The 24,774-nt window shown below is 46.4% G+C and overlaps 1 protein-coding gene across 1 annotated transcript in view; it reads left to right on the top strand.

The window, feature by feature from the left end:
- The window catches only part of ARK2C (arkadia (RNF111) C-terminal like ring finger ubiquitin ligase 2C), a 119,776-nt gene that overhangs the window by 86,558 nt on the left and 8,444 nt on the right, over positions 1 to 24,774 (top strand). Inside the window, exons 3-7 of the mRNA XM_054033081.1 lie at positions 4,143 to 4,268; positions 15,903 to 16,032; positions 17,887 to 17,991; positions 20,162 to 20,257; positions 22,137 to 22,243. Of these exons, the coding sequence (XP_053889056.1) occupies positions 4,143 to 4,268; positions 15,903 to 16,032; positions 17,887 to 17,991; positions 20,162 to 20,257; positions 22,137 to 22,243 (564 nt within the window). The remainder of the gene's footprint in view (positions 1 to 4,142; positions 4,269 to 15,902; positions 16,033 to 17,886; positions 17,992 to 20,161; positions 20,258 to 22,136; positions 22,244 to 24,774) is intronic.

The raw sequence follows: 24,774 nt of genomic DNA, 5'->3' as shown, positions 1-24,774 counted from the left end.
CAGATGCAGAAGTCCATGAGACCTTCTGAGGTTAGAATGGAGGGATGCCCCTGTCCTCTTAGGGTCTGAAAAGTGGTTCTGAACAAATGATATCCTGGCAGGGCCGGCTCCAGGCACCAGCGGAGGAAGCACGTGCCGGGGGCGGCACATGCTAAGGGGCAGCATTCCATCCATTCTTGGGGCGGCACAGTTTCAGCGGCTTTTTTTTTCTTTTCTTTTTTTTTGCTTCGGCAGTTCGAGCGGCTTTTTTGTTTTGTTTGGGGTGGCAAAAATGGTAGAGCCGGCCCTGAATCCTGGGGCCCCGTCTTTCACTCACTTCCTATGACATTTGGTTTCTAACTGCCCTTGCCACAGATTCAGCCAGCACCAAAGCTGTCTGTGGGTCTTTCAGGGTGAGGTGTCATCAAGAGGACGAGAGTCTGCAGAGCAGATTTTCAACTTCTGTTGCACCTATGCAATTGCAGCACAACCACCTAGATAGAATGGGATATGTAGCTGCTCAGCTCTTCTGAAAATAAGCCACTAGTTGTTGTTTTTTTTTCCAACTTAAAAAAAGTTCCAGCAAGAGTGGAGTTCACAGTTGTGACTATGTATGAAAAAATCATTGAGTGATTCCTTACAGAAAACACCTGACTGATGTGCCCATAAAGCTCAGAAAACTCAGCTGCATGAAGGAAACTCATTAAGAATATAAAATATATATATATGTGTATGTTTAGTGGTGGGTCCTAACAGCACATGGGAGATCAGAATAGGTGAAAGTTACACAAAGGTAATGGGGAAAACATTTGGCTTCTTAATTATAAGACTAGTTGGGGACATGAATTTAAAAGTACTAAGACAGAGTCTTCTCTCACACTAGTGTAACTCACCTGCAGGGCCGGCTCCAGGCACCAGCTTCTCAAGCAGGTGCTTGGGGAGGCCGCTCCGGAGAAGGGCGGCAGGTCCAGGTATTCGGCGGCAATTCGGCGGACAGTCCCTCACTCCGGCTCCGAGTGAAGGACCTCCCGCCGAATTGCCGCCGCAGATCGTGATTGTGGCTTTTTTTAGATCGCGATCGCGGCTTTTGTTTTTGTTTTTGTTTTGGCTGCTTGGGGTGGCCAAAACCCTCGAGCCGGCCCTGCTCACCTGAAGTCATTGGAAGTACTGGAGTAAATGGCAGGAGAATTGGTTTTAAAACTGTACATAATCTATACTGGGCAACAGAGAACATGGGTAGTTTGTATGAGATATATAAATGTTTGCAGGAGGTTTCACAACCATATAGGAGACTTTATCACATATTCTGGGTCTGTTCACTTATATGTGAATATTATGGAAAGGCAGAGGATCATCATTCTGGATGCAGGCTTGATGCTATAATCCAGCTGAATGCAGAGTAAATGATGCTTCTGATTTGAAGAACATTTTGTCCAGGAAGGCAACTTGGCTTCACACTGGATGGATGACTGCAAAGAGAATAATTTTAATTCAACAGAGATGGAAACTGACGTCAGGCCTTACCCTGACTGCATTTCTTGAGAGAGTGGTTTGTATAAAATATAGGACGGGGAGACCTATTTGAAAACATATGGAAACCATTTGTGGGTTATACTAATGGATCAAGAATTAAAGCATGAAACTTTGCAATAATGCTGTGTTTGGAAGGATTGCTGCAGAGTGAAGGTTCCTCCTTTCCATATGTTTTCCTTGTTAAAGGTGTTTTCTTATTCTCTTCTTGTGCTTGTTTTGTTTTGCATGGGTCAAGTTCTTTAAGTGGGTGTAATGATCAGTAGTAAATATATTTGTGGCTAGGGTAATGATGATATGTTTATTACTTAGTCGTATACTGCACTCTTCTGAAACCATCCAGTGCAGTTCTACATCAAAATGTCCTCAGACGATCAGATCAGTGGTACATCTAGTCAATGGGTTGTTGACTTTGTGGTCATGGGCTCCTGGGGGATTCACAAATCAGGTAATAGGTTCACAACCCCTATGCCTTTCTCACAATGTTACATGGGTGATGCCAGCTATATGGGAGGGAGTTCTCAGGGGGTCCCAGTATGGAAAAGGCCAAGAAGTGCTCATCTAGTCCAGCATCCTGTTCAGGGAAACAGCTAGTACCAGAGGAAACTGCAAGAATCTCTGTTGCTGGCAGCTGTGGAATAGCTTGTTTACAGGGAAAGTTTCTTTCAAACCCTTAATAAGGAGAATCTGGTTTATGTCTTGCAGCGTGTGGGTTCTATTGTGACTCTGTGAAAAATGGAACCTATTTACTCAGCAGATTAACTCCATTTGGGCCATATCCAGAGTTCTTTACTTAGATTTACTCAGTCTTTGCTCAGGCAAACTGCCATCAGTATCAATAAAAAGAAGAACAGGAGTACTTGTGGCACCTTAGAGACTAACAAATTTATTAGAGCATAAGCTTTCGTGGACTACAGCCCACTTCTTCGGGCTGTAGTCCACGAAAGCTTATGCTCTAATAAATTTGTTAGTCTCTAAGGTGCCACAAGTACTCCTGTTCTTCTTTTTGCGGATACAGACTAACACGGCTGTTACTCTGAAACTTGTCATCAGTATCAATGTATGCAGTGTAGTTGAACCTCACTCACCCCATCAGCGTCAATGGGAGTTTGACTACGTAACAACTGAGCACACAGGTTTGACCCTTTGTATGTTCAGAGCCTCGTCTGCGTACTTTAGGTCTTGTTTACACACAGTTTTTGTTTCTCTCTAACGATATCAGTGTAGAAACCGATATTGCTAAAGCAGAGCAACCCCATAGTGTGGATGCATTTAAAGTAGTCAAGAGCTGTGAGTAGACCAGCCCTTAGACACTGCTTGTACTACCTCCTTCTTCTCTTAGCCCTGCAAAGACAAAACAACTAAAGGAGAGCAAGCTGGGGTCTATTCTGGCATATCATCAAGAGAAGCAATATAATAAAATTCCAGGATTGTTATTCTGAAGCCTAGAACGTCAGAGTCAGTGTGAAGTGATGGATACAGCTACAAACATGGTTGAGAGCTCTTTTTTGTTTAGATTGTCACCAGGTTGAATCGTCACTGGAAATCACAGTCTGTTACCGTCCAATTTTTAAGTGTTCAGCCATTTTGACTCTACAAACTCCACCCCTGGGATGTACAGCTACAATAAGGCATATATCTATGCATTGCCTGGAGTCCTAGACCACTGTGATATCAGAGATAACTCAACCAATCACTGCTAGCTTTACTTAGGGTTGCCAACCCTCCAGGATTTTCCTGATGTCTCCAGGAATTAAAGATTAATCTTTAATTAAAGATTGTGTCATCCGATGAAACCTCCAGGAATACCTCCAACCAAAGTTGGCAACCCTATTTACAGCTAATTTGCATGCCACAGTTTCATTGGCTGTATGAAGGAGACTGCACAGATGGTGGATTGCTTGGCCCAACTGCCACACTCAGCTGCTACTACCTGTTGACTAAATTCCAGGGGCAGGGCCAAGGTCTTCTCCTAGTTACCATTTGTGGAGACTCCTGTGGAACCCCATTCATAACAACAGGTTAGTAAGTTGAATGTGGAGACAAGGGTGGATACACAGGGTATAACTGGGTGCTGAATTAGGCTTGCAGATTCTGTATTATGATTGACTTACTTATAGCCAGTAAGTATATCTTTTGACTTACAGCTTTGAGGCTGTTTGTGGTGCTGATGCTCAAAAATAACTTACTTTTGGTTTTGCTTGTAAACGGAGTAAGTTTGGATAAAGTGCTGGAAAGGGACTGAGGTGACCTGGATTCTACTCCTGGCTCTGCCACTGACCTGCCATGTGATCTTCGGCAAGTCCCATCACCGCTCTGCCTCTGCTGCCCGTCCCTCTCATCCCTTGCGTGTCTTGTCTGTCACCCCTTAAAAGTGTGACCATTTCTATTGCTGCTGTTTTCTTGCCTTATTTACTATTGTGCTTAGGGTGTGATATAAAAATAAAATTCCACAGAAGAGCAATATCTTTCCCCCCTCTATTTTAAAGAAAGGAAGGAAGATGTGTTTGGTGAGGGAGCTCTAGGTACACAATGTTTTACCTAGCAACCTGCCCATATCTTACCCCTCGGACAGCAGTTGGCCATGTCCTTCTCACCTCTAAACACGCTTGCCCTTCTCCTCACCCCTGCAGGCGGACTCAGGAGCGCATGTCTGTTCAACCTCATCGGTTACACCCAGGCTTTGACTTCGGCCACCAACTGCAAACTCCTCAACCCATGGGGCCCCAGCCCAGGTATCTAGCTGAAGGCACAGACTGGTAAGTCTTTCATTTCCCCTGGTGTTTTGGATGAGGCATAAAACCAAAGCCATAAGCAACCGTGGTCATTAAAGGTCATGGCCCCTGGGTATTACGGGAAAATGTTTATACTTTGACTCGCTATAATAAATTAATGATAATGTTCCCATGACACTTTTCACAATATGATAACACTTTGCACTTGTATAGCAAGTAGGGGCGTTAACCCCAGAGGCCCAACCAGACCCCAGCTCGGGTAATTACATTTCCCTATTTATATGCCGCCTGCAGTTTTAGTTACATCTAACAGTTTTAGTTGCATACAGTATATGCTGGGTGCAGCAGACTGTCCTGGAGCCAGTTACAGCATCTCGATTCTCTGCCTGAGCCTCTAGTCAAACTGGAGCAGACTGGAGGCTGCTCTCAATGGTCCTAGCTGTCGCTAGTTCCCTACTGCATTGTGTTCTGGGATTCCTCTCTTCGTGGTCTGCACTGGAGGGCCTATGGAGAGGGAAAGATAGAGGCCAGCAGAGCTAAGGGGCATTGAGCTAGAGAATCTAGCCCAGAAATTCTTCACTTCTGCTCCTAAATGGTGGTTTAAAGTTGCCATGTGCTGTTAAACGGCTGCCACGCTCCACTGCAGAAGTGGCTGCAATTCAGTGAGTGGGTGTCAATACGATAGCACATAATGGAATTTCTGTTGTCTTTGTTTCAGTTTCCTTTTTTTTAAGAACCAAGGAAATGACCCACAAAACTATGTCAGCGGCACATTATGAACCTTGCAAAGTCAGGCACCCAAAAGTTGGGAAATGCCAGAATTAAGATTGCACGTCTTAATTTTATCCCCTTGTGCGTACGCATTACGAGACAGTCTTTAGTGACGTGATCACTTACTATTTATTCAGCAGGACTCCTGCCTCGTTCAGTGCACGGGAGGGTGATGCTCTGGGGATGAATCAGGGCTGTGTAGGGAAGGAGGCTGTAATCTGTAGAACCTCCTATGACTTTGGTTACAGCAGTTGGAAGGTGTGTATCTATTGTGTGCCTGGGAGACTGCAGGCCTAAGCTCGCCCACGACTAAAGGCAACCCCCACCCCAGTGGGAGGGGCCAGTGGTCCCAGGCCACAAGTAAATGCAGGGGACAGCAAATGAAAAAAACAGGAGTGGGAGTGCAGGTCATAGGACAAAACTCCGGTGTCCAGAAGAGGACACTGAGCAGAGAGCCCCAGACAGTACCCACTGCTCCTCAAAGGCATCCAGGGAGTCAGTGGATGCTGCCCAGAGGAACTCTGCCCAGAGGTGTGATTGGATAAGGGACTGGAAATAGAAGAAAAGCTGCCTATAGCACCTGGGATTCCCAGGTGGTCTCTCATCCAAGTACTAGCCAGGCCCAGGGTTAGTTTAGCTTCTGAGATCAGACAAGATCAGGTGTGTTCTATCTGTTACAGCCTTGGAAGGTGTGTAGTGGATGAGGCAGGGATTGCAGGAAGAGAAAGAAGGATCTGTTGGTTAAGGCAGTTGAATGCTGCCCAGGAGAGCTGGATTCTGTCCTTGCCTCTGTCACCGTGTTATTGTGCAGTGGGAGGCAATTCATTTAAACCAAACTTTTCACAGGAATTGTGTGTTCCTCATTTTCTGGGTTCCTGATTTGAGAGCCTGGGGTCTGATTTGTGGAAGTGCTGACTACTCACAGCTGAAACTGAAGTCAAGGGGAGCTGTGCTTGGAACAGATACAGAGCTGTGTAATGCTAAGTACTCTGAAACATCAGGTTCTAGATGTCTCAAATTGGGCACCCAAAACTAATAGATACTTTTGACTTTGATCTCTCTGTACCTCAGTTCCCCATCTGTAAAATGGGGATAATAGCACCCCTCATCTCCCGGGGGTGTTCTGAAAATAAAGAAATAAATTAGTACTTGTGAAGTGCTCGGCTACTGTAGCAATGAGAACGACAGAAAAGCCCACCAGGAAATTAATCATTCTATTGTCAGGACACGGTTTGAATAGTGTGCAGTGAAAAAGGCATGTGTCTACATTGAACGATGAGGGAAAAACAAATTATTGGATAGCTGCTCAATAAGTGAGCACAGTCCATTCTGCGCACTGAATGTGGTGGGGCTGCTGTAGAAAAAATAGCATGTGGTCATGTAATTAAAGACTGGATCATAATGCATATGCACAAGGGGGACAAATTAAGGTTGCAGGGACAACCTGAATCCTGGCATTTCCTAATTTGTGACTTTGGAACCGTTGAAGTTCAGTATACATATGGCCTGATTCTTCTGTCTCTTTTTCTCGAGCATTCCCATTATTGAAACCAACAAGAGCAGAATTTTGGCCAAGTTTCTATGCGCTGACAAGTGCTTTAGGTTCTCTCTGGATGGAATAGCGCTCTGTGTGTGTGTGTGTGTGTGTGTTGGGGGCTTATTATGCTCATTATAAAGCACCACTTAACCTCCTATTTTTGCCTTGGTTGTTCAATAATCTTATAAAACTGAAGGAGTGGTTGTCAGGAAATCATATAGTATATGTGTATATATACCTTTGGGTGACTCATCTCCCCTCAGGGTGCTTGTACTAGTCTATCCAGTGACAGATGTACAAACATTCCTGTAACGTATTAATACATCAGTGGAGACTGCGTTCACTTGAAGGCAAGGGAGTGTATTTTTACATGAAAAGGGGTTGGGTAGAATTGCTGAAAGTGATCAGATATCTCCAACAGCCACACCTTTATTAAAACATATAACACTCCCTTTGGTCGCACAAATTGTCTTCTGAATATGCATTTAGTAAGTACAATCTAACCTGTTATCCTGGCTCTAATTCTTCAGTTATTATTTCCAAGTGAGATGAGTCCTACAGGCATTGCAACAAGATGTCAATCTATGATGTCCATGCATCAGAATGCTGTGCCGATGCTGGCTTGTGCTAAAATGTTGGTGGTGGTTGTTTTTGCTTCCCCCAGCTAGCTTGTCATATTCATTCATTTCAAAATGCTCAGAAAACGTCCAATATGGTCTATTAGTTGGGATCCTGCTGCCTGTGAAGCAACATCATGTAGCGGGCGTGTTTTTCTTTTTTTTTTAAAGTTAGGTGCATAATTGTGTGATTAATTTGGTGATGCAATTATAGTGCTGCAGTTGCGTGTGTACATTGTGTAATTGTGCAGACATGTGATGTGCACTTGAGGATGCCTTGTCATATGAATAGGACACCCATCTATCTGACTTTTCCAGTCGCATGCTGTATAACCTTAGACAATTAACTTCACCTTGGTGGGCCTCTGTTTCTTTTGCCATGTTTCATCTATTTTGACTATGAGATCTTTGGGCAGGGATTGTTTCTTGGTGTGTGTTTGTACCGCTCCTAGCAGAGTGGGGCCATGATCTCATTTGGGGCCTCTAGGCACTAGAGTAATTTACATTATAATTGGTGTAGTGGGGGGAAAGGGATTTAACACCCTTGGGGTGGGCCTGTCATGAAACAGTTTGTTTGCTGTTCTCCATGTAACTCAGTCCTCTCACAACACCATGCACTATGTGGGTCTAAGGGCTCAGGGAAGGTTAGTGAGACGATTCTTTGGGATACATGCTATGACTGGGGTCCCGGGGGGAGCCAGCTGAGATCACTCAACTGGGTGCACTGCAAAGAATGGGGCAGACAATCCCCAAAGCTGGTGGATATTCCAATACTTAGATTTACCCAGCCAGCACTAAACAGCTTCTGTTATATCTTACTGGTTATTCAGAAGTCCAAAACACAGTTCCTTTAAAGTAACCCAGCCTCAGGCCTCCACCTAGTTACCCAAGTCAGATATGATGAAGATTAATGAAAATCTTATTTCATCATATAAAAAATTCTACCAATTCCAAAGGATCGGACACATTACCAACCAGATCTTACCCAAACACACGCTTACAGCCAATTCTTATTAACTAAACTAAAATGTATTAAAAAAGAAAGAGAGAGAGTATGGTTAAAAGATCAATATACATACAGATGAGTTCAATACTTGAGGTTCAGATTCATAGCAGCGATGGTGAGCTTTATAGTTGCAAAGAGTTCTTTTAGATTTTAGTCCATAGATTATAGTCCAATATCATATTCAGGGCAGTCCAGTTAGCACTGGGATCTCAATCTTGTGGCTTAAGCTTCCCCTGCATTGAAGCATCAAGCAGATCCGAGATAAAAAAGATTGGGACCCAAGCATCTTTTATACCAGGGGTCGGCAACCTTTCAGAAGTGGTGTGCTGAGTCATCATTTATTCACTCTAATTTAAGGTTTCGCGTGCCAGTAATATATGTTAACGTTTTTAGAAGGTCTCATTCTATAAGTCTATAATATATAACTAAACTGTTGTTGTATGTAAAGTAAATAAGGTCTTAAAAATGTTTAAGAAGCTTCATTTAAAATTAAATTAAAATGCAGAGCCCCCCGGACCGGTGGCCAGGTCCCAGGCAATGTGAGTGCCACTGAAAATCAGCTTGCGTGCCGCCTTCGGCACGTGTGCCATAGATTGCCTACCCCTGTTTTATACAATTCAGGCCTTCTTTGACAGGGTTAGAGTCCCTCGGGGAACAATAGGCCCTCATTTTCTAAGCATTGTTGTTAATTATTCACACAGATTAACATAAGGCAATTGCCTGTTTTTCCACCATTCACAGGTGATTTGCTATACACTTCAAAGTGAATGATGAATACAGAGATATCCCACGTTTACAGTTCATTTAAATGCTAGGATGTTCTTTTAGCTCTGAATTAACAGAATACAGCATATACAGGGACTGTTGAATACATTGTTGACCACTACCCGTATATAAGGAGGCAGTCCTTGTGGCACCTTAGAGACTAACAAATTTATTTGGGCATCCTTTCATGGATTTATACCTGATCCTGTATTTTTCACTTCATGCATCTGATGAAGTGGGTTCTAACCCACGACAGCTTATGCCCAAATCAATTTGTTAGTCTCTAAAGTGCCACAAGGACTCCTCGTTGTTTTTGCTGATACAGACTAACACGGCTACCTCTCTGAAACCCATATATATGTAAATACACAAAACCACAAACATTATCTCCCCATATGTCTTGAAGGGTTGAATTTGAGTCATTCATCCTGCAGGATGTTTAACCCTGTCTGGCCATGTATCACACGTGCTGAGCTCAGGCTCTGTGCTACAAGCGAGGGGTGTGATTTCCCTGCTGGTGTGTGCAGACTTGGGCTAGCGCTCCTTGAGTTAGCATGAGTATAAATAGCCGGGTAGCCATGGTCGCGCTGGTAACGGAGGCCTGGCTGAACTGTGCCGAGTACAAACCTACGTGAAACCAGCGGGTATGTACTCTGCGTGGCTCAGCTGTGCGGCCCCTCTGCTGCTGCGGCTACCGTGGCTACCTTCCTATTTATATTCTCACTAACTCGATGGGCACTAGTGCAAGTGCGTGTACACGAACAAGGAAATCACACCCCGAGCTCATAGTGTAGATGGAGCCTCCGCTGACTTCCTCAGCTTCCTGCTGCAGGAGCAGAGCCCTGCTGCTTGGCCCTCCCAGCCCTAGAGTCAGTACACGGTGGTGTGCGTTTCAAAGCACTCTATTCAAGGAAAAGAATTAGAAATCGGTGGCGGATGGTAGGCACCTAAAATGCATATTTAGACACCTGTATAATAGTGACTTGGTTTGCAGAGGCGTAAATACCCCGATTTTCTCTCACCCTAAATGGAGCCGTGGGTGCTCCGCAGCTTTGAAAATCTGGCCACTTTTAGGTAGATGCCAAAGTCTGGATTTGGGTGCCTAACTTTGGCCATCCAAATTTGAAAATATTGATCTTAGTTTTTAAAAGAAATGAAAGCGGACGTTCTCCTTGACACTTCTAGACCCCCTAGCCAGTTGGGCCCACAGCCACAGGGAGGTAGGAAAACTTGAGATATACAGACAGGAGAGGCTTAATGGTCTCTTCTTAGACCCTGATCCTGCAAAGACATCCATGCAAACAACCTCCTGCACCAACCCCAAGTTCCAATGGCTACAGTAGAGCTAAGTATCAGAGGGGTAGCTGTGTTAGTCTGGATCTGTAAACGCAGCAAAGAGTCCTGTGGCACCTTATAGACTAACAGACGTATAGGAGCATGAGCTTTCGTGGGTGAATACCCACTTCTTCGGATGCATGTAGTGGACATTTCCAGGGGCAGGTATAAATATGCAAGCAAGAGTGAGTAAGGCAAGAGATAACGAGGTTAGTTCAATCAGGGAGGATGAGGCCCTCTCCTAGCAGTTGAGGTGTGAACACCAAGGGAGGAGAAACTGCTTCTGTAGTTGGATAGCCATTCACAGTCTTTGTTTAATCCTGAGCTGATGGTGTCAAATTTGCAGATGAACTGGAGCTCAGCAGTTTCTCTTTGGAGTCTGGTCCTGAAGGTTTTTTTGCTGTAAGATGGCTACCTTTAAATCTGCTATTGTGTGTCCAGGGAGGTTGAAGTGTTCTCCTACAGGTTTTTGTATATTGCCATTCCTAATATCTGATTTGTGTCCATGTATCCTTTTACATAGGGACTGTCCAGTTTGGCCAATGTACATAACAGAGGGGCATTGCTGGCATGTGATGGCATATATTACATTGGTGGATGTGCAGGTGAATGAAGCGGTGATGGTGTGGCTGATCTGGTTAGGTCCTGTGATGGTGTTGCTGGTGTAGATATGTGGGCAGAATTGGCATTGAGGTTTGTTGCATGGATTGGTTCCTGCATTAGAGTTACTATGGTGCGGTGTGTAGTTACTGGTGAGAATATGCTTCAGGTTGGCGGGTTGTCTGTGGGTGAGGACTGGCCTGCCACCCAAGGCCTGTGAAAGTGAGGGATCATTGTCCAGGATGGGTTGTAGATCACTGATGTTACGTTGGAGAGGTTTTAGCTGGGGACTGTATGTGATGGCCAGTGGAGTTCTGTTGGTTTCTTTCTTGGGCTTGTCTTGCAGTAGGAGGCTTCTGGGTACACGTCTGGCTCTGTTGATCTGTTTCCTTATTTCCTCATGTGGGTATCATAGTTTTGAGAATGCTTGGTGAAGATTTTATAGGTGTTGGTCTCTGTCTGAGGGGTTGGAGCAGATACGGTTGTATCTCAGTGCTTAGCTGTGGATAATGGATCGTGTGGTATGTCTGGGATGGAAGCTAGAGGCATGAAGGTAGGCATAGCGGTCGGTGGGTTTTCGGTATAGGGTGGTGTTAACGTGACTGTCACTTATTTGCACCGTGGTGTCTAGGAAGTGGACCTCCCGTGTAGATTGGTCCAGGCTGAGGCTGATGGTGGGGTGGAAGCTGTTGAAATCGTGGTGAAATTTTTCCAGAGTCTTCTTCCCATGGGTCCAGATGATGAAGATGTCCTCAATTTAGCGTAGGTAGAGAAGGGGCATGAGTGGACGAGAGCTGAGGAAGCGTTGTTCCAGGTCAGCCATAAAAATGTTGGCATATTGTGGGGCCATGCAGGTGCCCATAGTGGTGCCACTGGTCTGGAGGTATATATTGTCATCAAATTTGAAATAGTTGTGCGTGAAGATAAAGTCACAGAGCTCAGCAACCAGTTGTGCTGTGGCATCATCAGGTATACTGTTCCTGACAGCTTGTATTCCATCTGTGTGTGGGATGTTTGTGTAGAGAGCCTCTACATCCATGGTGGCTAGGATGGTCTTTTCTGGAAGGTCACCAATGCATTGTAGTTTTCTCAGGAAATCAGTGGTGTCACGGAGATAGCTGGGAGTAGGGTGACCAGACAGCAAGTGTGAAAAATCAGGACAGGGGGTGGGGGGTAATAGGCGCCTATATAAGAAAAAGCCCCAAATATCGGGACTGTCCCTATAAAATCGGGACATCTGGTCACCCTAGCTGGGAGTGCTGGTGGCGTAGGGTCTGAGTAGGGAGTCCACATATCCAGACAGTCCTTCAGTGAGGGTGCCAATGCCCGAGATGATGGGGTGTCCAGGATTTCCGGGTTTGTGGATCTTGGGTAGTAGATAGAATAACCCCGGTCGGGGCTCTAAGGGTATGTTGATTTGTTCGTGTGTTAGTGTAGGGAGTGTCCTGAGTAGATGGTGCAGTTTCTTAGTGTGGTCCTCAGTGGGATCTGAGGGAAGTGGCCTGTAGAATTTGGTATTGGAGAGTTGTCTGGCAGCCTCCTTTTGGTAGTCAGATCTGTTCATGATGACAGTAGAGCTAGGCATCGATGCAGGATGCCATTGTAGGAATGAGGTCTTAGATTATAATAAGGTCCTTGAAAGCAAAGAGTCGTTACTTTCTCTGTATAGCATTATGCACACCTATGCCGCTATTATGTATGTCTATCATAATAACTAGCAGCAGAGCCACGAATAGACAACTGGACCACACTGCTTCTCCCTCTCTCTCTCTCACTCTGAATTCTTAATCTTCTCTTTTCCACATTAAGTATTACTGGGGCAGCTTTTAAATCTCTCCTCATATGTCAGTCTCCCGCCTGCAACACTTTGCATCCTTCTGTGGGCCTTCTTCTGGTCTGAGGCTTGGCAGCTCTGCTCCATTTGAGATCCTGCGTGACAGGAGGCATGGTACAGCCAAGCAAAGGGCAGGAATAGGCCAGAGGAATGGCAGGAGTGGGCGTTGGAGTTCTCTCCTCCCCTCGGGATGTTTCAAGCAGCAGTGCTGCCAAAGACTTCTACAGTGACTGTGTCTTCATGTCTGTCATCCGCTGCTGAGGGAAAGCAGCTTCCACAGTCACTTGAAGAAACGTTTTGATAGCTCATAACGAGCCTCAGTGCTGGCTGCTCTCTTCATCCACTTAAGGAACAGGGGAGGGATAGCTCAGTGGTTTGAGCATTGGCCTGCTAAACCCAGGGTTGTGAGCTCAATCCTTGAGGGGGCTACTTGGGGATCTGGGGCAAAATCAGTACTTAGTCCTGCTAGTGAAGGCAGGGGGCTGGACTTGATGACCTTTCAAGGTCCCTTCCAGTTCTAGAAGATGGGATATCTCCATTAATTATTATAAGGGAAAGGAAGTTTGAGGTTCTCATTAGCTTCGCTTTGGCAAGTGCTAATACCGTGGTTATCAGAGTGCCTGCTTTTGTAACTCTGATAAAGTGACCAACATTCAAAGCACTGTTTGCTATGAGATTTCTCTTGCTGGAGAGCCAAGGGATTTGTTAATTGAATTACTGATGGAGATAACGTGCTAGCTCTCTGCCCTTGGACTCCAGGAATCAAGAGGGTGGGGTTTGCCAGCACGTTTTAGCTCACAGGTTTGTGTCTGTGTGTGCGTGCACAGGAGGGGCTCCCCGCTGGAGGGCTTATGGAGATCATAAATTTCTGTCTGGTGAAAGCATGAGAAATGCATTGAGACAAACTGTGTCTTTTTTTCTGAGATTACAACAGTGGTGGATTCTCCATCTCTAGATGTCTCCAGATCAAGATTAGATGCTTTCTGGAAGAGATGCTTTAGCCAAACGCAAGTGGTTAGGCACAACACAGGAGTAGCTGGGTTAAATTCTTTGGTCTGTGTCACACAGGAGGTCTGACTAGATGATGATCTAATCTATGAACAGACTAGACGGTCTAATGTTTTTTTCTGGCTTTAAAATTGATGAACTTCTATCCTTATGACTCCAGCCCACTTTCTGCCCCATTCCCCTCAGATGTATTCCTTTCCCTCTCCTATATATGGCTTCCTTGTCTTTGTTTTCTTTTAATAATAATTTCGCAGTTCAGAGGCTTTGGGCACCTGACTGATTAGGGTACCATCTCGCTTTGTGCTATGAACCACTGTGCTCTCATAAGCCAAGCAATTGCAGATGAGCTTATCCCTGGGATGGTAAAACTCCAATGACTACATAAGTGCTGCAGAAAGCATTGTAGGTGGGACTCTGCGTCAGCATTGGACCATTACCTTTGTGATCTGTTCGGGGTTCTGTTCTATGGGCTGGGCCAGTTTTGAATATTATGTGAATTCCAGCTCTTGACTATGTGGTGGTGTTAAAGTTCCCACCGTCATATTTGACCAAGTCCTAGCGGTGTTCTGGCTTAATTCCAATTTGGTATTATTCTGCCTACCTAAAATTCTCCTTGTAGTTTCAGTTCTTCTCTCCCTGTGCCACTGTTGCTGTACTCTGTTAAACGGATGCTTTGTTTCACATTGGAAGTGATTGCATTTTAGTGGCGGGGGAGGCATCTCCTATGTTTGTAAAGTATCTAAGCAAAGTATGATTAGTATTAATAAAAGAATAAAGTGGAACAGGCAGATTCTATAGCCAGTAGAATTACTCCAGATTTACACTGCGAAAACAAAATCTGGCCTGTTCTGAACCAGTTGATTCACATTGCCTTACCCGTCATATCCTGGGGGACTAATAAGGCTACTAAATTTTTATTCATCCACCTATGAAGCCAGTGGGCCTATTTCTCTACTGCCTTGCACATATGCAAATCATGACTCTTGCCACCACTTTACACTACCTTGACAAGGTGTAAGTGACTTGCACAAAGAGCAAGACCGTGGAGAATCGGGCCTAGTTCCGCTCTACTGCAGTGCTGTAAATGTGGAGTAACTACCGATGTCAGTGGCATCACTCTGGATTTGCACCATTGTAGCTGAGAATGGGACCTAATGAACTGCGTGCCCGGTATGTGAGAGCATACTATGAATTGTAATTGGCAGCGTATAAGGGCTCAGAAATAAAGTGAGGCATGTAAAAGGAAGATTGGATTTATATTTTCTGTAGGGTTACCATACGTCCGGATTTTCCCGGACATGTCCGGCTTTTTGGGCTCCAAATCCCCGTCCGGGGGGAAAGCCCAAAAAGCCGGACATGTCCGGGAAAATCGGGACATGCCGGCCGGCGGTGCGGGTGCTCGGGGGTCGGGCCGGGGGCTCGGGCCGGGCCCGCAGTGCGGTGCCTGGCCGGGGGCTCCGGCAGGGCCGGGCGCTCGGGGGCTCCGGCGGGGCCGGGTCGGGTCGGCGGCTCCGGCGGGGCCGGGTCGGGTCAGCCGGGCCGGGGCCTCCGGCGGGGCCGGGTCGGGTCGGCCGGGCCGGGGCCTCCGGCGGGGCCGGGTCGGGTCGGCCGGGCCGGGGCCTCCGGCGGGGCCGGGTCGGGCCGGGTCGGCCGGGCCGGGGCCTCCGGCGGGGCCGGGTCGGGCCGGGTCGGCCGGGCCGGGGCCTCCGGCGGGGCCGGGTCCGGTTGGGCCGGGTCGGCCGGGCCGGGGCCTCCGGCGGGGCCGGGGCCAGTCGGGTCGGGTCGGCCGGGGCGGGTCGGCAGGGCTGGGGCCTCCGGCGGGGCCGGGTCGGCAGGGCCGGGGCCTCCGGCGGGGGGATCGGGGGCGCCAGCCGGGCCGGGGACTCGGGGGCCGGGCCGGCGGTGCCAGGCCGGGCTGGGGGTGGTGGCCCGGGGCCGGCACCCCAGGGCCGGGGCCAGCCTGGGCCGCACCTCCTCCCCCCACACTCCCCCTTACCTGCTTCAGGCTTCCCGCGACTCAAATGTTCGCGGGAAGCAGGGGAGGGGGCGGAGACTTTGGGGAGGGGCGGAGTTGGGGCGGGGCTGGGGGCGGGGCCGGGCCCCCGTGGAGTGTCCTCCTTTGGGAGGCACAAAATATGGTAACCCTATTTTCTGTATATATGTATTTTTGGTCTCATTCTTACAGGGATCTTAGTGTTGATGCTGGACTGACACATGCCCAGTTCCAGGTCAGGCCAGTTCCTCAGCACTATCAACATTATTTAGCTACGTCTAGAATGCACCATTTCCCCAGAAACACATCCTCAACGCAGATGGTAAGTGAAACACTTCTGCCTGGAAATGTTTTATGCATTGTCTGCCAGAAGGCAGTCAAAATAAAGGCTGTTATCTTTCCATCACCTGTCTTCTAAGAGTCCCACTTATCTCTGGCTGTGGGAGGGAGTCTGCCTGAGAGGATAAGGTTGCGTCATTGTACTCATTGGGCAGGAAAAGTAAATTGGATTAGTTCTATTACCTTCAGTGGAGCTACACCGATTTTACACTAGCTGGCCCACAAAATCTAGACAGAATGGAAAAGAGATGGAACACTGTACCACTGTAGATATTAGGGTAAATTCCGCTCCCAGCTAAACCACTGTAAATCCAGATTAACTCCATTGAAGTCAATAATTGGTCCTGATGCTCATTCAGACTAAGCACTGTTTACACCATTCTGGCAATGTAAAGCAGCCTTGAAGTATATTTAAATGTAATTTAATCCCTTTGTAGTGCCAGAGTGGTGTAAAGGGACTTTAGGAGGTCAGACTAGAATCTAGATGATCATGATGGTCCCTTCTGTCCTTAAAGTCTCTGCATCTCTGAGAATCCTTCCTGCTGTATCTCCTTCCACTTAAAAGGATCCTTGACACAAATCTTTGAAGCCTATTCCTAGTAGCATTTTAAAGGAGACCAACAGCATGAAGATCACCCAGGTATTTTTTTGACGAGGTGTTACCAATACAACTCCTGCAAGTATGTTAAAATTAAACGAATTATTCACTTTTCACCATTTGTGATATTAATTGTATGAGTTCAAAAATCATCAGTCAGATCCTCCCCCCAAAAAGCTTGCTCTCAAAAACAAATGCTGTTTTGGGGCCCCTCTCCTGATTTGTGACTCTTTAAGAGAAGTCCCCATTCTCCAGTTTGTGTGTGATTGTATCAAAATGAGATTTTAATGGGGATTGGGAATATCCTCGACAACCTTTCGGCTGTTTGTTAACTTTCTGCTCTTCACTCGACACTGATGATGATCAGTTTCACTTTGGCTATGTCTACACTAGAGACTTCACAGCGGCACAGGTGTACCGCTGCAGCTGTACCCTGTAAGGTCTCCCGTGCAGCCGCTCTATGCCGATGGGAGAGACCTCTCTCATCAGCATCATTAACCCAACTCCAATGAGTGGCGGTAGCTATGTTGACAGCAGAGCATCTCCCACCAACATAGCGCCGTCCACACCAGTGCTTCTAGCAGAATAACTTATGTCGCTCAGGGGTGTGTTTTTTCACACCCCTGACTGACAAGGTTTATCGACAAAAGTGCTCGTGTAGACATAGCCTTAGTGATACTCTCCTGCTAGCAGGATGTTGTGTTTTGGATGTTGACCCACAGTGTTGCCAACCATAGCAATTTTATTGTGTCTTGTGATATTTGGTGGGGGTTTTGTCTGGCTTTTTTTTTTTCTTAAAGCCCCCAGCTCCTGGAATCACGTGACTATGTGAGAATCCAAGCTTTCATTTTTTTCTTTAAAGTAAGTTTTTAGTTCTCCTGGTTTCAAAGAAAAGCTTGACAATGTGACTCAAATGCTATGTAAATGGCTAAAAACCACAGGACAAATAAACAGAACCCGAAATGTATTGCTGATTATTTTTAAGCTGATCTCATGATTTTTGAATGCCTAGGGTTGGCAATACTGTACACAAAATAAAAAAAAATCACAATTGTATTTTTCCTGAGAGTAGATTTAATTAATAAAAACTCTATGATTTCTACGTTTTAAAAGAAATCTTCATTTTGGGCCTCAAACTAGTTGTCAGTCTGCTCGGAAGTTTTGCACTTTAAAAAGATTTGATTTGAAGTCAGGATTTGATGTGCTAATACACGTGATTGTCTTCCCCCTCCCGCACAGGTAGTCCATGAAATCAGAAACTACCCTTATCCTCAGCTTCAGTTACTTGCTCTTCAGGGACTGAATCCAAACAGGCACACGTCTGCCGTAAGGGAAAGTTATGAAGTAGGTACCTTCTGGTTTACATGATTGTTTAACCCCTTTTTGCTTCCCCTGGAACCTGCATATGTCCTGTCATACATTTTTAAAACTGTTTGCTATAGAACAGCTGTTCCAAACTGGAATATATGTGCTAGGTCCAGGAACGCTAAATAGATGTAGTTAGGGACTTATTCAAAGCTCATTGAAGTCAATGAAAAGATTCCCATTCAGGGGGGTTTGGATCAGACTCCTAGTGGTTCACACACAAATCCAGGTGTGGGGCACAGAAGAATTGGGAGCTCACATTTTACAGGTGTACATCCAGGCAGGCTTGTTTTGAAACTTTGGCCCAGTTTGTACCTTCTCTGTGAAACATACAGAGACAGTAGCACTTATCTGGCAAAATACTTGTGTCCAGATTATTTTAAAACATGTCATTTTAATATCATAGAATCATAGAATCATAGAATATCAGGGTTGGAAGGGACCTCAGGAGGTCATCTAGTCCAACCCCCTGCTCAACGCAGGACCAATTCCCAACTAAATCATCAATGTGGGTGGCAATGAAGTCCTGTGTACCAGGACTCCTGGGTCCTGCTTTTGGCTCTGGCTCAATGTGTGGCCATAAACATGTCACTTAATTTCTCTGTTTCATTTTTCCTATCTGGAGATAAGACTCCACCTACTTCACAGGTGTGAATGGAGAATTAACTAATGTTTTATAAATCATTTATTTGTAGACAATGGCCTGATTGAAAACTGTTGATTCAAACACCCTGAACTTCTAAGTGTCAGAAACCCAGGTCTGGATTCTGTGGCTTGGGCCCATGTCTGTTAATTGTCATGGGATAAGGTCCTCTCATGGATTGGTACCGGGTTACAAGATAGGAAACAAAGAGTAGGAGTAAATGGTCAGTTTTCAGAATGGAGAGAGGTAAATAGTGATGTCCCGCAGGGGTCTGTACTTGGAGCAGTCTTATTCAACATATTCATAAATGATCTGGAAAAACGGGTAAACAAGGAGGTGGCAACATTTGCAGATGATACAAAACTACTCAAGATAGTTAAATCCAAAGCAGACTGCGAAGAGCTACAAAGGGATCTCACGAAACTGGGTGACTGGGCTACAAAATGGCAGATGAAATTCAATGTTGATAAATGCAAAGTAATGCACATTGGAAAACATAATCCCAACTATACATATACAATGCTGGGGTCTAAATTAGCTGTAACCACTCAAGAAAGAGATCGTGGAGTCACTGTGGATGGTTCTCTGAAGACATCCACTCAATGTGCAGCAGCAGTCAAAAAGCTAGCAGAATGTTGGGAATCATTAGGAAAGGGATAGACAATAAAACAGAAAAGATCATATTACCTCTCTATAAATCCATGGTATGCCCCACATCTTGAATACTGCGTGCAGATGTGTTCCTCCCATCTCAAAAAAGATATATTGGAATTGGAAAAGGTTCAGAAAAGGGGATGGAAGAGCTTCCGTATGAGGAGAGATTAATAAGATTGGGACTTTTCATCTTGGAAAAGAGATGACTCGGGGAGCGATATGATAGAGGTCTATAAAATCATGAGTGGTGTAGAGAAAGTAAATAAGGAAGTGTTATTTACTCCTTCTCATAACACAAGAACTAGGGGTCACCAAATGAAATTAATAGGCAGCAGGTTTAAACAAACGAAAGGAAGTATTTTTTCACACAACGCACAGTCAACCTGTGGAACTCTTTGCAAGAGGAGGTTGTGAAAGCCAAGACTATAACAGGGTTAAAAAAAGAACTAGATACATTCATGGAGGATAGGTCCATCAATGGCTATTAGCCAGGATGGGCAGGGATGGTGTCCCTAGCCTCTGTTTGCCAGAATCTGGGAATGGGTGACAGGGGACTGATCACTTGATGATTCCCTGTTCTGTTAATTCCATCTGGGACACCTGGCATTGGCCACTGTCGAAAGATACTGAATTAGATGGACCTTTGGCCTGACCCAGTATGGCTGTTCTTATGTTCTTATGATAAAAGACTTCATGAAAGTGAAACATAGTATTATTAACCTGAGATTATATTTTCTCTGAATAAATGGTAAGAAAAGAACCTTACATTCTATGTTCATCACAAAGCAGAATGAATCTGCAGGGATAGTCTTGGGAGATTGTCATATGCCTTGTGGATATTTTCTGCTTAAGGAGCTGCTGCAGCTGGAAGACAGATTAGGCAGCGTGAACCGGGGAGCTGTGCAGAACACCATCGAGAGGTTCACTTTCCCACACAAGTACAAAAAGGTGAGAAATCTGCCAGGGTTGAGTCTACAGGCAACTCTCCCAGCAGGTCTGACTTTCACTTCCTAAGGGAATGAGTTTAGCTGCTAGAGAAACATGTAATCATTCTTGTCCCAGGATTACTCATGGATAGGAAATGGGAAGAAACTTGATGTGTGTGTGTGTGTGTGTGTGCGCGCGCGCGCCAAATTCAGGTTAGATTGAGGCCCAAACCAAAGCCTCAAATCCAGATGGGAGGAATTTGAAATCCACAATCCCTATGGTTCATCTCATGTTTGGTTATAATGTGTTGTGGGGGTTGTAGACTAAAGTGCCAGGGTAGCTCAGCTGGTTGTGCCTCAACCTTCTCCCACTCAGCAATCTCAGTCTCAGTGCTCACACGTGTGTGTGTGTGTGTGTGTGTGGTGTGTGTGTGTGTGTGTGTAAACTCTTGTCATTTATCCACACAAGTGGTAGCACCTGCAGATTTCACACACACAGGCAAAGCTGCGGGTGTACGTATATGTCCCTTTTGAGTCCAAGTCCCACACCAGGAAGACTCATGCAATGATGAGCGAATCTGCACTCTCCCTTCAGGAACAGTGACATCTCCAGATTTTGTGAGCAAAACTCCAGGAGGTCACTTTATTTTTGATCTACAAGGGAGGAGGAAGGAAAGTGGGACCTGAGACTTTGACTCTGTTTTACTTGCTGGGCTGGGTTTAGATCATTCTCTCTCAGGAAAGGGAATGTGAGTAGAACTGGAAAGTATGGAAAACAATGGGAAAAGCTCATGGGCTGAATTCTACTTTCATTTATGAGCTCCATTAAAGACACTTTTTCTATTTGTACAGCGCCAAGCACAATGGGGCTGGGGCTTGTTGACATTAGCAAAAGACAAGTAACAGTTGCCACTCCAGAGTCCTTGTGGTACCAGCAAGCCTGCTGACAGAGGGGGGGCAAAGAGGGCAATTGCCTCAGGACCTGGGCAATTTAAAAGTGAGTGAGGGTGGGGAGACCAAACGACAGAGGGAGGGGGATGGAGTGAACAGGGGCAAGACCTCGGAGAAGGAGCAGGGCAGGGGCATGGCCTCAGGGAAGGGGTGGGGCAGGGGGTGAGGCAGTTAGACAGTTGGCAACCCTACCGGGCAGGCATGTGGAAGCCCTGGCCATGCCGGAAGAGCGCGCCCAGCAGCACAGCTGGTAGTTTGCTGGGCGCCAGCCAGCGCAGGTGCAGCGCCGGCCAAATGTCCGGCGGACTGCGTCCACACGGTCTGGGGGCCCATTGACTGTTCTGCCCTGGGGCCTGGAATTGCTGGCGGAGGCCCTGGTACCAGGGTATTTTTAGTGGCATGGAAGTTACTGCAGTGAATGCTGAGTTGTGTAGAAAGGGTCACGCTTCTAAAGTCTACAGGAAACAACTATAACTGGCAGGTATATGTGTGCAGATACCTCCTGGGATATACAGGTGTAGCATCTGTGGGAATTGTGCTGGAATATCTGAGGGTTCAACTGGGATTGTTATTGTTCACTGGAAATGTTCAAGAGACTGTGGAGGTTTCAGTACCTAAGAATGAATCATGACATTCATTGTGACATTAATGACTGTGACTTTAATCATAGAAGTCATAAGAAAGTGGCTGCCTGGCCCCTTTGGGACGCTGACATTATTCTGTCTGCCTTTCCTCTCCTGGTACAATTTGACAGTTGGAGCATGAGTAGGAACTGGCATCCATCCCGCTGTGGATTTTGTCTGGGCAGGCTTCCCTAACCTGGTGGGTCCTTTCAGTTGACAATGAAGCGCTTACTGTTCCGATTCCTCCAGCTGCAGAGGCTTTAGAGAACAGTAGCGAGTCAGAGTCTCTCCTTGTGTAATTACATTACGTCTTTAACCTTGTCACAGAGAAGACCACAGGAAGACAAAGCTGAGAAGGAGGATGGGGAGGAGTCGGACACCGATGAGAAATGCACAATCTGTCTGTCTATGCTTGAAGACGGAGAAGACGTGAGGTATGATCTTTCCCACAGAGATTTTCTGGCTCTCAGATCCCCCCCCCGCTTAGTTCCATTCATTTCCTGCTTGGTTTGGATTTGATTTTATTGGAAATCGTTCACCGCTGCGTGAGTATGTTTTTAAGACCGGGCTGCCAATGCTCTTGTTCTGGTGAGCGCCCTTTGATACTCTGAGTGCAGGTGTCTGTAGGAAGCGAAACATCTTTAGGGTTCTCTCATAGTCCATTTTATAAACTGGGGCCAAAGGGAGCTATGCTGCAGCACTAGGGCAAAGTTGTCGACAGTGACTTCTGCTTTTGGTCACCTGTTTCTGGGCCCCTGTGTTTTTAGGCCCACAGCACTGCAGATTTCAGTGCCCATCAGTATTTGTGTGGCGGCAGGAGCCAGGTTGTTGGAGAGCTAAGTCGGTGGCAAGTCACACAGTTCCGATCTGTGTGCAAGTCTCTCTAGTTCTGGGGTGTTTGCATCTGGATTTTGGACTCAACCCATTATGACGGGAGTGGCTATAGGAAGACCTAGATTTTAAGTTCAGGGATGCTTGGATCTGGGGTTTTGCTTCAGGTTCCTCTTTAATCCAGCTGCTCAGTGCATGTGTGTTTGGGAGGTTAGAGGGGGACGACAACCAGAGTTTTCGGAGCCTTAAATGAGCACCCAAAATTGGAAGCTGGGTCATGGCCACTTAGGAAATTTTGGATTTCTTGGCATAAAGTTCCCGCTGCCGTGAGCCAGAATGGCAACACAACGATGCTGCAGACAGCCTGGAATGGTTGCGACCTTCTGTTGTACCCTAAAGTAACCAACCTGCAATAAGATACAGGAACTCCTCACTTAAATTCATCCCGGTTAACGTGGTTTCGTTATTACGTTGCTGATCAATTAGGGAACATGCTCGTTTAGAGTTGCGCAATGCTCCCTTCTAACGTCGTTTGGCAGCCGCCTGCTTTGTCCACTGCTTGCAGGAAGAGCAGCCCATTGGAGCTAGCTGGTGGGGACTTGGAACCAGGGTGGATTGGCAGCCCCCCTATCAGCTCCCCGATCAGCTCCTCCCTCCCCTAAGTTCCCTGTGCTGCAGCTGCCCAGCAGGCTAGCAATTGCCGGCATTGAGCTGTCCCTCCCCCCAACTGCCATGTGCTGCTCCTGCCCTCTGCGTTGGAGCTCTCAAGCCTCTCCCCCCCAAGACTCCTGCTTGTTGTACGGGGGAAGGGGGCAAGTCACGGTGTGTGTCTCTGTCTCTGTCTGTAAAAAGCAACAGAGGGTCCTGTGGCACCTTTGAGACTAACAGAAGTATTGGGAGCATAAGCTTTCGTGGGTAAGAACCTCACTTCTTCAGATGCAAGTAAGAAGTGAGGTTCTTACCCACGAAAGCTTATGCTCCCAATACTTCTGTTAGTCTCAAAGGTGCCACAGGACCCTCTGTTGCTTTTTACAGATTCAGACTAACACGGCTACCCCTCTGATACTTGTCTCTGTCTGCTATGCTGTCTCCCCTCCCTCCATGCCAGCTGCCTTGTAGAGTGAGGCTACATTAACAACAAGTTAACCCTTGAGGGCTCAGCCAAATGCTAGTTCATCATTTAGCAGTAAGGCATTCCCTGGGAAATATCCCACCCTCTGACTCCTCCACCTCAACCAAGCTTCACAATCATCATCGCTGTGTACCAGTATTAAATTGTTTGTTTCAAACTTATACTGCATGTGTGTGTGTGTGTGTATATATACTCAGTATATATTATCCGTATAGTCTTTTGTCTGGTGAAAAAAATTTCCCTGGAACCTAACCCCCACATTTACATTAATTCTTATGGGGAAATTGGATTCGCTTAGCATCGTTTTGCTTGAAGTCGCATTTTTCAGGAACAGAACTACAACATTAAGTGAGGAGTTACTGTACTTTGGCTGTGCTTATCACTGAGGTCCTGTCTTGTGTCCTAGCAAAACTTTATTCCAGCATTGAATTAAGTGGGGGTAGGAGCCAACTCCATAGACATAAAGTGATGAGACTGAAGATTCAGGGCCTGCTTCTGTTTTCCCAACAATGCTACATACGTGGTGCTGGAATCCTAACATCAGCGGAGTTACTCCTGGCTTGTACAGCTGAGTAAGGGCTGTGCCGAGCTATCCTGCTGAAACTTTGGTCCAATCATGGGCAGCATGTAGGCATGGCCCTTTGCTGGGGAGCGGGACAGGGCTCCACCAAATGCAGGAGGAAGGGATTGTGACACAAGAAAGGGGTAGCCTGCTTCTGCAGATGAGCCCAATCCAGGCTGCCTGGAGAGCCATGGCTACCTTCTCCCTGCCCCCACCATGTACTTCTTCTGGGGCACTGTGCACCTTCAGTGGTCCCATGGAGGGACCAATCCCTGCCATCCTCCATACACCTGGGTAATGCAAGGGCACATGCACAAGGGTTAAAGGCACTGGCCCTTCACTTTTTTTTTTTACGGGTGCGTGTGGGATACTTTGAAAATCTTGGAAATAAGGTGCTGGGTGCAACCGGGGACTGTTTTTTCTAGGGCTGTGTGTGCAAG

The sequence above is a fragment of the Malaclemys terrapin genome, chromosome 6 (assembly GCF_027887155.1).
Source record: "Malaclemys terrapin pileata isolate rMalTer1 chromosome 6, rMalTer1.hap1, whole genome shotgun sequence".
In the NCBI taxonomy this organism is placed as follows: domain Eukaryota; kingdom Metazoa; phylum Chordata; order Testudines; family Emydidae; genus Malaclemys; species Malaclemys terrapin.
This window is presented reverse-complemented; position numbering and strand designations above follow the sequence as displayed.